This window comes from Oncorhynchus gorbuscha, linkage group LG18 (assembly GCF_021184085.1).
Source record: "Oncorhynchus gorbuscha isolate QuinsamMale2020 ecotype Even-year linkage group LG18, OgorEven_v1.0, whole genome shotgun sequence".
In the NCBI taxonomy this organism is placed as follows: domain Eukaryota; kingdom Metazoa; phylum Chordata; class Actinopteri; order Salmoniformes; family Salmonidae; genus Oncorhynchus; species Oncorhynchus gorbuscha.
Window position 1 is genome coordinate 55223835 of NC_060190.1, and position 12870 is coordinate 55236704.

The 12870-nt window shown below is 46.3% G+C and overlaps 1 protein-coding gene across 2 annotated transcripts in view; it reads right to left on the reverse strand.

Moving 5' to 3' along the window:
- si:ch211-236d3.4 (protein FAM107B) overlaps positions 1-12870 on the reverse strand; it is a 52925-nt gene that overhangs the window by 15188 nt on the left and 24867 nt on the right. For both annotated transcript variants that reach the window (XM_046313049.1, XM_046313048.1), the window contains one exon: positions 222-450. In XM_046313049.1, the coding sequence (XP_046169005.1) occupies positions 222-450 (229 nt within the window). The remainder of the gene's footprint in view (positions 1-221; positions 451-12870) is intronic.

Sequence of the window (12870 nt, forward strand, 5' to 3'; positions counted from 1 at the left end):
TAATATAAGTATATGTGAGGCAAAACATTACAGAGGGCTTGGCTGAGAATTCTGAATGACTTGTCAGGTTGACTGTCTGTGTGCACACACAGATGCATAAACATGCAAACAAGCACAGTGAAAGTGTTGAAATCATACCAATAGCTAGATTGTTGGATAATAAGCTAAATCATCTGTTAGTTTTAGATCTTGTATGGGACTCTGTTGGGTGGGAGTTGTACCGTTTCTGGCTCATGAGCAGCTCTCGGTGGAGCTCCTGGTGGCTTTTGGAGGCTTTCACTGGATTAAGGAGCTTTTTGGGCTTGATGAGATCATCATCTCCCTCCATGTAATCTGGCTGGGGGACATAGCCAGCCACGGGGGGGTGGTCCCTGTGAGGGTAGTCCTGAGGTGGGTGGCCCCCATCCTGCCTGGGCTGCTGCTCCCACTGCAGGTCCGCATAGGCTGACGCTGAATGACAGAGAGGAGGAGAGAGGGTGGGACAGGAGAAATGGACAGAGAAAGACACCAGTGTTAGTGATTAAGAAACAAACAGTGGAAACGTATCCTAGAAATTGAGGCATGACTGAAGGTAACAGGAAGGTGCCCATAGCAGAGGTTCCAAAGTCCCATCATGGGGAAATCTCTGGATCCTGCTCATTTTCACACAGTAGCCGGGCAGCAGCTGAGCAAGGGCAGGTGAGCCGCCAGGCACTTGGCTCCGTTTGTGTTCTTTAGAGCTAGAGGAAATTCCATATCCCCTTTCCCCTCTCTGCTGTGGGTTGAGATGCTGACACACTAGGATACACCTTCTTTTCTCACTGTAAACCATGCACGCAAGCAACCCCCTTTGGGAATGTCATGTTCACCGAGCTTTAACTTTCTGCATCAATTATTAGGGACTCCATAAAGGTGGGGCAACTACCACTCATTCCCTCAGTGACATCTGTGACGTGCATGGGATTTAGTCATTCTGCAGCACTCTCAATGGAAGTGATAGGATCATTCATAGAATGCTGGTTCCGCTGTTAGAATGTGAATGGTCCCATCAGAACATACAAAGATACATTCAAGCATAGACATGGTTTCGTAATGTCTGTACCAAATGTCCCAGCCCATTGTATTTTCCCATTGTATTTTCCATATTTCAGTGGGTTTTGTTCCATCAGAACAGACAGATTAAGAGGCACCTGATATGTGCTAGAGTGTTTCTGGAGAGAGATCATATGTCATACGCAAGCAGGCCAGCTCAGAACAATGACTCTTTCTCAAGTGCAACCAGATACGATCTCTGCTACTTAATATTTCAGAAAAATGAAATGAGCTGTGGTTGTCTTGTCCCAGCTCTTCCCAATCAGGGCTCGTGACAGGTTGTTGATAGGCTGGAGCCAACAGGAGATGATTTGGGCATTGGAAACAGTAACAAACACATCAACACATTTTAGATGGAAAAATACATCTGGTTCCTGTGTTGCATTAGCAAATACAGGTAAATGAATTCAGGCCATTGCTTGAAATGCTAGTTGGGCCATTTTGTTTATCTGCCTCATTCTCATTCTGACAGAATGCCACTAACAGCAGATTGACAACTACAGTACAATTATTGCTTTTTAGCCTTGTACAGTGCAGTAACTTGCAGTAACTCTGAAGGAACAACAGCAGAAACATGTGATCCAGACTGTGTCATTTGTCTGAGGATTAATAGGGCATTAGGGAGAGCACAGGGAGAACGCAATTCATAGAGAGGGAAAGATAGAAGGTAATAGAAAGAGAGAAAGCAATACAGAGGAGGAAATGAAAGAGAAAGTAATCAAAAGAAAGAGAGCAATACACAGAGAGCTGGAGATAACAGAAGTATTACAATGAAAGAGACAGGGGAACAGAGAGAGACAGGATAAAAAGGTCATAAAAGAACGTGAGCAACAGAAGGGGAGGGACACGTAGAAAGAAATAGAATGGGGGAGAGAGAGAGAAAGAGAAGCCCAGGGTAATTGTTTTTTTTTATGAGCGCTGGTCCAGCAATGCAGACTCACTGTAATCACAGATGCCTTCTAATGCCTTGGAGGTAAATGGAGGGAGAGGTTTCTAAAGCAGTAGCGATGTCTAAAGCAGCTTACTGTGCTCCAGCTCTCTGCTGGATCCCTACACAATCACTAATACTCATACCCTCTCTATGGCTATACTGTAACACTTACAGGACATACTAATGAACATGCATGCTGAGAGTATGTATTGTACTGTTTGGGTGTACATTCACATCTGTATGTGCAACATATTGTGCTGGTCTTGTTTTCCTGTGCATTCGTTTTGACCAGCAACAACAATCTGGTCTCAGAGAATTTCGTATTGTTACATACATAATTCCGGGACACTCTATTTAGTATGATATGTTACATTTCGTATGGTATGTATTAATTTGTGTTTGTCGAAGACCCATTACGTATGATAAATTCGTATGATACGAATTACAATTTTTATTATATGTTATGAATTTGCTGAATTTACAATATGTTACAAATTCTGGCTAACGTTAGCTTGGCTGGGGATTAAGGTTAGGGTTAAGTTCAGGAGTTATGTTAGGGTTAGAAAAGGGTTAGCTAAAAAGGTTCAAATGAAATCAAATATTATTTGTCACGTACGTATTCGCCTTATAGTGAAATGCTTACTTACAAACTGCCAGTCCTCAACTGACAGCTTCATTAAATTGTACCCACAAAACACCAGTCTTAACATCAACAGTGAAGAGGCGACTCCGGGATGCTGGCCTTCTAGGCAGAGTTCCTCTGTCCAGTATCTGTGTTCTTTTGCCCATCTTAATCTTTTATTTTTATTGGCCAGTCTGAGATATGGCTTTTTCCTTGCAACTCTGCCAATAAGGCCAGCATCCCAGAGTCGCCTCGTCACTGTTGACATTGAGACTGGTGTTTTGGTGGTACAATTTAATGAAGCTGCCAGTTGAGGACTTGTGAGGCGTCTGTTTCTCAAACTAGACAGTTGTGCACTGAGGCCTCCCACTCCTCTTTCTTTTCTGGTTAGAGACAGTTTGCGCTGTTCTGTGAAGGGAGTAGTACACAGCGTTGCATGAGATCTTCAGTTTCTTGGTAATTTTTCGCATGGAATAGCCTTAATTTCTCAGAACAAGAATGGACAAATGAGTTCCAGAAGACAGTGCTTTGTTTCTGGACATTTTTAGCCTGTAATCGAACCCACAAATGCTGATGCTCCAGATACTCGACTTGTCTAAAGAAGGCCAGTTTTATTGCTTCTTTAATCAGGACAACAGTTTTCAGCTGTGCTAACATAATTGCAAAAGGGTTTTCTAATGATCAATTCGCCTTTTAAAATGATAAACTTGACTTAGCTAACACAACATGCCATTGGAACACAGGAGTGATGGTTGCTGATAATGGGCCTCTGTACGCCTACATAGATATTCCATAAAAAATCAGCTGTTTCAAGCTACAATAGTCATTTATCAGTTCATACTGTTAGGTGACCTAAACTGGGATATGGTTAACACCCTGGCCGTCCTACAATCTAAGATAGATGCCCTCAATCTCACACAAATTAAAACACTTCAGCGAGCAGGCCTTTCTAATCGACCTTGCCCGGGTATCCTGGAAGGATATTGACCGCATCCCGTCAGTAGAGGATGCCTGGTTGCTCTTTAAAAGTGCTTTCCTCACCATCATAAATTAATAAGCATGCCCCATTCAAAAATCATAGAACTAAGAACATATATAGCCCTTGGTTCACCCCAGACTTAACAGCCCTTGACCAGCACAAAAACATTCCGTGGTTTTCTGCATTAGCATCGAATAGCCCCTGCGATATGCAACTTTTCAGGGAAGTCAGGAACCAATATACACAGTCAGTTAGGAAAGCTAAGGCTAGCTTTTTCAAACAGAAATGTGCATCCTATAGCACTAATTCCAAAAAGTTTTGGTACACTGTAAAGTCCGTGGAAAATAAGAGCACCTCCTCCCAGCTGCCCACTACACTGAGGCTAGGAATCACTGTCACCACCGATAAATCTACGATAATCAATAAAATTCAATAAGCATTTTTTTGGGCTGGCAATGCTTTCCACTTGGCTACCCCTACCCTGGCTAACAGCTCTGCACCCCCTGCAGCAACATGCCCAAGGCCCTTCCACTTCTCCTTCACCCAAATCTAGACAGCTGATGTTCTGAAAGAGCTGCAAAATCTAGATCCCTACAAATCAGCTGGGCTAGACAAACTGGACCCTGTCTTTCTAAAATTATCCGGCAAAAATGTTGAAACCCCTATTACTAGCCTGTTCAACCTCTCTTTCATATCGTCTGAGATCCCCGAAGATTGGAATGCTACCGCTATCATCCCCCTCTTCAAACTGTTACAGACCTATATTCATACTGCTCTGACTTTCTAAAATATTCTTAAGCCAAGTTAACAAACAGATCACAGACCATTTCGAATCCCACCGTACCTTCTCCACAATGCAATCTGTTTTCCGAGCTGGTCAAGGGTGCCCCTCAGCCACGCTCAGGGTCCTAAATTATATCATTACCGCCATCAATAAAAGACAGTACTGTACAGCCGTCTTCATCGACCTGGCCAAGGCTTTCGTCTCTGTCAACCACTGCATTCTTATCAGCAGACTCAACAGGCTTGGTTTCTCAAATGATTGCCTCGCCTGGTTCACCAACTACTTCTCAAATAGAGTTCAGTGTGTCAAATTGGAGGACCTGTTCTCCGGACCTCTGGCAGTCTCTATGGGTGTGCCACAGGGTTCAATTCTCTGGCCGACTCTTTTCTCTGTATACTGTATATCAATGATGTTGCTCTTGCTGCTGGTGATTCTCTGATCCACCTCTACGCAGACGATACCATTCTGTATACTTCTTGCCATTCTTTGGACACTGTGTTAACTAACTGGGGTGGCAGGGTAGCCTAGTGGTTAGAGCGTTGGACTAATAGCCGAAAGGTTGCAAGTTCAAATCCCTGAGCTGACAAATCTGTCGTTCTGCCCCTGAACAGGCAGTTAACCCACTGTTCCTAGGCTGTCATTGAAAATAAGAATTTGTTCTTAACTGACTTGCCTAGTAAAATAAAAGGTCAAATCTGTCTTATGTAACCACACCAAACGTTACGTATCATACTAATTTGAGTGTCCCGGATTTACATTTACTATGTTACGACTTGTCTATGAGACCAGGCTGGCAACAGACATAAAAGGAAGGCCAGTTGTATAATTTGTTATGCAATGTAAGTCGACAAAGTTCTGTGTGGAATGTTTGCTTATCCTTCATAAAAATAGACAAGTCTCCCTCAAAAGATCAAGACAGACATGCAGTGTCACATATAGAGTTACAAAGCTACCTGTCGTTTATCAATGTTACCGGAATCATTTTGGTAACTAACAGAAAATTATGACAATCTATCGTAAATTTGGTAATTCATACTTGTATAACTTTTAAATCTGTCTCCGTCCATTCATTCATCCATTTTTTCGTTAGTAACGCGCGTTCTCTCAGAAAGTATTGGGCCGATTTTTACTAAACTTGAGTGAATGATGTATCTTGCCATAGAGATCCGGTATTTACAAAATTAAACTCATTGGCCCAACACAGGAGATATAGTAATGATCTTTAACTATTTAGTCACACACGATATCTCAGCCGACTCATTGGGCTCCCACGCCTCAGCCGGCTCGTCGGGCATCCACGCCTCAGCCAACTCTCATGTCTCGGCAAGCCCATCAGGCTCACCCAGGGTGGCGCCACTAGCGGCGGGGTACTGTCACGCCTACTCCTCCTTCCCCTCCCTGGCGCTCGAGGGCACTAGGCTGCCCATTGTCATGACGTTTCCCTCTTTGGGTACAGCAAGCCCCATCCCCCTCTCCCTGTCTCCTACACCCAGGCTGCTGTGGTCAGAGTGAGGTCGTAAAATCCTGGAGGAGATTATCTCCTCATGGCCACAGTATAGAGAGAGAGTAGAGTTTTCATAGAAGAGAACAAAGGAATTTCTTCCGCCTCACAGAACTTGAGGTCCGACTAACATTTAGGTTCTGGAGAAGGTATAAAAGATTGGTGAAGAATCCAGCTACGAACTGGTCCGTTTGGTACAATTTTGTGAAACTCATGGGAGGCAATACGGCCACATTACCATAACGCTGTTTATATAATAGCCTCAGATATGAGGTTTACATCTAATCGTTGTATAAGATGAATGACTGAGGATGATACTGTTTGTAAAATTGTGTAATGTGATTTTGGACTGTTTGATGAAGGAAACTCCAATTTCCTTTTGAGTTGAACTAAATCTGTCATGCAGGTGAAAGAGGACCCAAAAGCGACTTAACAGAAACAGAGTTTATTTAAGTCCAAACAGGGAATAACAGAAATCCTCTAGTCTGTAGAGGGGAATAACTGGAGAAGCGGCCACAGACTGCAGGTCGCTTCGGGTAGGCGCAGGCCGTAGTAGACAGAGACACCTGCTCACACGCAGCATCTGATGAAGGCAAAAAACACGACAGGACAGGGCGATACACAATCATAGCAAAAACACGACAGGACAGGGCGAAACGCAATCACAGCATGGTGAATACTAAACAAGGAACCGACGGGACAGGAACGGAACACAAAGGAATAAATAGGGACTCTAATCAGGGGAAAGGATCGGGAACAGGTGTGGGAAGACTAAATGATGATTAGGGGAATAGGAACAGCTGGGAGCAGGAACGGAACGATAGAGAGAAGAGAGAGCGAGAGAGTGAGAGAGGAGGGGAGAGAGAGGGATAGAAGGAGGGAAAGAACCAAATAAGACCAGCAGAGGGAAACGAATAGAATGGGGAGCACAGGGACGAGACATGATAATAAATGACAAACATGACAGTACCCCCACTCACCGAGCGCCTCCTGGCGCACTCGAGGAGGAATCCTGGCGGCAACGGAGGAAATCATCGATGAGTGAACGGTCCAGCACGTCCCGAGACGGAACCCAACTCCTCTCCTCAGGACCGTAACCCTCCCAATCCACTAAGTATTGGTGACCCCGTCCCGAGAACGCATGTCCATGATCTTATGTACCTTGTAAATAGGTGCGCTCTCGACAAGGACGGGAGGGGGGAGGGAAGACGAACGGGGTGCGAAGAAAGGGCTTAACACAGGAGACATGGAAGACAGGATGGACGCGACGAAGATGTCGCGGAAGAAGCAGTCGCACAGCGACAGGATTGACGACCTGGGAGACACGGAACGGACCAATGAACCGCGGAGTCAACTTACGAGAAGCTGTCGTAAGAGGAAGGTTGCGAGTGGAAAGCCACACTCTCTGGCCGCAACAATACCTTGGACTCTTAATCCTGCGTTTATTGGCGGCTCTCACCGTCTGTGCCCTGTAACGGCAAAGTGCAGACCTCACCCTCCTCCAGGTGCGCTCACAACGTTGGACAAACGCTTGAGCGGAGGGAACGCTGGACTCGGCAAGCTGGGATGAGAACAGAGGAGGCTGGTAACCCAGACTACTCTGAAACGGAGATAACCCAGTAGCAGACGAAGGAAGCGGTGTGAGCGTATTCTGCCCAGGGGAGCTGTTCTGCCCAAGACGCAGGGTTTCTGAAAGAAAGGCTGCGTAGTATGCGACCAATCGTCTGATTGGCCCTCTCTGCTTGACCGTTAGACTGGGGATGAAACCCGGAAGAGAGACTGACGGACGCACCAATCAAACGACAGAACTCCCTCCAAAACTGTGACGTGAATTGCGGGCCTCTGTCTGAAACGGCGTCTAACGGGAGGCCATGAATTCTGAATACATTCTCAATAATGATTTGTGCCGTCTCCTTAGCGGAAGGAAGTTTAGCGAGGGGAATGAAATGTGCCGCCTTAGAGAACCTATCGACAACCGTCAGAATCACAGTCTTCCCCGCAGACAAAGGCAGACCGGTAATGAAGTCTAAGGCAATGTGAGACCATGGTCGAGAAGGAATGGGGAGCGGTCTGAGACGACCGGCAGGAGGAGAGTTACCCGACTTAGTCTGCGCGCAGTCCGAACAAGCAGCCACGAAACGGCGCGTGTCACGCTCCTGAGTCGGCCACCAAAAGCGCTGGCGAATAGACGCAAGAGTGCCTCGAACACCGGGATGACCAGCTAACTTGGCAGAGTGAGCCCACTGAAGAACAGCCAGACGAGTGGAAACAGGAACGAAAAGGAGGTTACTAGGACAAGCGCGCGGCGACGCAGTGTGCGTGAGTGCTTGCTTAACCTGTCTTTCAATTCCCCAGACTGTTAACCCGACAACACGCCCATAAGGAAGAATCCCCTCGGGATCAGTAGAAGCCACAGAAGAACTAAACAGACGGGATAAGGCATCAGGCTTGGTGTTCTTGCTACCCGGATGGTAAGAAATCACAAACTCGAAACGAGGCGAAAAACAACGCCCAACGAGCTTGACGGGCATTAAGTCGTTTGGCAGAACGGATGTACTCAAGGTTCTTATGGTCTGTCCAAACGACAAAGGAACGGTCGCCCCCTCCAACCACTGTCGCCATTCGCCTAGGGCTAAGCGGATGGCGAGCAGTTCACGGTTACCCACATCATAGTTGCGCTCAGATGGCGACAGGCGATGAGAAAAATAAGCGCAAGGATGAACCTTATCGTCAGACTGGAAGCGCTGGGATAGGATGGCTCCCACGCCTACCTCTGAAGCGTCAACCTCGACAATGAATTGTCTAGTGACGTCAGGAGTAACGAGGATAGGAGCGGACGTAAAACGTTCTTTTAGAAGATCAAAAGCTCCCTGGGCGGAACCGGACCACTTAAAACACGTCTTGACAGAAGTAAGAGCTGTGAGAGGGGCAGCAACTTGACCGAAATTACGAATGAAACGCCGATAGAAATTAGCGAAACCTAAAAAGCGCTGCAACTCGACACGTGACCTTGGAACGGGCCAATCACTGACAGCTTGGACCTTAGCGGAATCCATCTGAATGCCTTCAGCGGAAATAACGGAACCGAGAAAAGTAACGGAGGAGACATGAAAAGAGCACTTCTCAGCCTTTACGTAGAGACAATTCTCTAAAGGCGCTGTAGAACACGTCGAACGTGCTGAACATGAATCTCGAGTGACGGAGAAAAAATCAGGATATCGTCAAGATAGACAAAAACAAAAATGTTCAGCATGTCTCTCAGAACATCATTAACTAATGCCTGAAAAACAGCTGGCGCATTGGCGAGACCGAACGGCAGAACCCGGTACTCAAAATGCCCTAACGGAGTGTTAAACGCCGTTTTCCACTCGTCCCCCTCTCTGATGCGCACGAGATGGTAAGCGTTACGAAGGTCCAACTTAGTAAAGCACCTGGCTCCCTGCAGAATCTCGAAGGCTGATGACATAAGGGGAAGCGGATAACGATTCTTAACCGTTATGTCATTCAGCCCTCGATAATCCACGCAGGGCGCAGAGTACCGTCCTTCTTTTTAACAAAAAAGAACCCCGCCCCGGCCGGAGAAGAAGAAGGCACTATGGTACCGGCGTCAAGAGACACAGACAAATAATCCTCGAGAGCCTTACGTTCGGGAGCCGACAGAGAGTATAGTCTACCTCGAGGAGGAGTGGTCCCCGGAAGGAGATCAATACTACAATCATACGACCGGTGAGGAGGAAGGGAGTTGGCTCGGGACCGACTGAAGACCGTGCGCAGATCATGATATTCCTCCGGCACTCCTGTCAAATCGCCAGGTTCCTCCTGAGAAGTAGGGACAGAAGAAACGGGAGGGATGGCAGACATTAAACACTTCACATGACAAGAAACGTTCCAGGATAGGATAGAATTACTAGACCAATTAATAGAAGGATTATGACATACTAGCCAGGGATGACCCAAAACAACAGGTGTAAACGGTGAACGGAAAATCAAAAAAGAAATAGTCTCACTGTGGTTACCAGATACTGTGAGAGTTAAAGGTAGTGTCTCAAATTTGATACTGGGAAGATGACTACCATCTAAGGCAAACATGGGCGTAGGCCTGTCTAACGGTCTGAAAGGAATGTTATGTTTCCGAACCCATGCTTCGTCCATGAAACAACCCTCAGCCCCAGAGTCAATCAAAGCACTGCATGTAGCACCCGAACCAGTCCAGCGTAGATGGACCGACATAGTAGTACAAGATCTAGATGAAGGGACCTGAGTAGTAGCGCTCACCAGTAGCCCTCCGCTTACTGATGGGCTCTGGCCTCTTACTGGACATGAATTAACAAAATGTCCAGCAACTCCGCAATAGAGGCACAGGCGGTTGGTGATCCTCCGTTCCCTCTCCTTATTCGAGATGCGAATCCCTCCCAGCTGCATGGGCTCAGTCTCAAAGCCAGAGGAGGGAGATGGTTGCGATGCGGAGCAGGGAAACACCGTTGATGCGAGCTCTCTTCCACGAGCCCGGTGACGAAGATCTACCCGTCGTTCTATGCGGATGGCGAGAGCAATCAAAGAATCCACATCTGATGGAACCTCCCGGGAGAGAATCTCATCCTTAACCACTGCGTGGAGTCCCTCCAGAAAACGAGCGAGCAGCGCCGGCTCGTTCCACTCACTAGAGGCAGCAAGAGTGCGAAACTCAATAGAATAATCCGTTATGGACCGTTCACCTTGGCATAAGGAAGCCAGGGCCCTAGAAGCCTCCCTACCAAAAACTGAACGGTCAAAAACCCGAATCATCTCCTCTTTAAAGTTCTGGAATTTGTTAGAGCAATCAGCCCTTGCCTCCCAGATAGCTGTGCCCCATTCTCGAGCCCGGCCAGTAAGGAGTGAAATGACGTAAGCAACCCGAGCTCTCTCTCTAGAGTATGTGTTGGGTTGGAGAGAGAACACAATCTCACACTGCGTGAGAAAGGAGCGGCACTCAGTGGGCTGCCCGGAGTAGCAAGGTGGGTTATTAACCCTAGGTTCTGGAGGCTCGGCAGGCCAGGAAGTAACAGGTGGCACGAGACGTAGACTCTGGAACTGTCCAGAGAGGTCGGAAACCTGAGCGGCCAGGTTCTCCACGGCATGGCGAGCAGCAGACAATTCCTGCTCGTGTCTGCCGAGCATGGCTCCTTGGATCTTGACGGCAGTGTAACGAGCGTCTGTAGTCGCTGGGTCCATTCCTTGGTCGGTTCCTTCTGTCATGCAGGTGAAAGAGGACCCAAAAGCGACTTAACAGAAACAGAGTTTATTTAAGTCCAAACAGGGAATAACAGAAATCCTCTAGTCTGTAGAGGGGAATAACTGGAGAAGCGGCCACAGACTGCAGGTCGCCGGGTAGGCGCAGGCCGTAGTAGACAGAGACACCTGCTCACACGCAGCATCTGATGAAGGCAAAAAACACGACAGGACAGGGCGATACACAATCATAGCAAAAACACGACAGGACAGGGCGAAACGCAATCACAGCATGGTGAATACTAAACAAGGAACCGACGGGACAGGAACGGAACACAAAGGAATAAATAGGGACTCTAATCAGGGGAAAGGATCGGGAACAGGTGTGGGAAGACTAAATGATGATTAGGGGAATAGGAACAGCTGGGAGCAGGAACGGAACGATAGAGAGAAGAGAGAGCGAGAGAGTGAGAGAGGGAGGGGGAGAGAGAGGGATAGAAGGAGGGAAAGAACCAAATAAGACCAGCAGAGGGAAACGAATAGAATGGGGAGCACAGGGACGAGACATGATAATAAATGACAAACATGACAAAATCAGAGGACCGCCCATGAGCACATTTAGGACCTGACGTCATGAGACAGCTTTTTCTGCAATTCCGAATAAAACCCCCACCATGAGCATTTCTCAACAGACCATGTTGCTCTCAATTACGAGAGGACAAAGGTTGCAGACCAGCTTACCTCGATAACGAGAGGACCAAGGTTTGAGACCAGACTGCTGAATCTTTTAACCATCCCACATGGTTAAACTCTTAGACTATCGATACCCACAGAATAAGAACAAGTCTAGGAATTCGGTATCATTGAACGCGAAGACCGACAACCACCGAACCATCTATCCTATAACGACATGAATGAATGTCACTCTGAACTATCCATTCTAACCATGACAGAGAGGGAGGACAAACTCTCCAACAGAAACAAACTTTTCAGCTGAGATCCCGACGACACACTGAGAGCGTAAATATATGGATTGATTGAAATTGTTCCCGAATGAGTGAGCATTCATGTGCAAAGGATTAGCATTTTAATTGTTATAATTATCAACTCTGTGTCTTATCTCAGTCGACCCCCACTTCCCTTTTGTACACCAAGCCACGATGCCGGTTTATCCCACTAGGGAAACTCCGTTATCATTTCCTTATAACTATCTACTGTTTGTTTATGCATTTCTGTGAATTACTAAGTTAGTAAATAAATGATTTAAGACAATTGATGTATGGATGACTCATAGTGAAGACTTGGTTTGTGCAGATAGCCAACCATTTACGACATTTGGAATGAGACTAACGTGAGGTAAAATTAATAATTCATTAATTAAGAAGACTAATTGATCAGATATTAAAATATCTGAAAAGTTGTACTAGGAAAATTATAACTTTGTAATCAGAATATTTTCCTTGGTGCCCTGACTTCCTAGTTATTTACATTTGCCTGATTAGTTAATCACGAAATGCTAATTACAGAGAATCTTTGATAAAAAACTAAAAGTCTTTAGTTAATGATTGTAAAGACACGACACCATTATTACGCGCACCAGCACATCTTTGGACTCCATTACTTTGCCCCTCCTATATCTGTCTGTTCCTCGGTTTGATCCCCGTGTCAGCATTATTGACGTTATGCTTCCAGTCAAGATGCTGTCCTTGTTTGTTTCATGTCGGTTATTTATTAAACGTCCCCTCCCTATACTTGCTTCTTGTCTCCCTGTCCT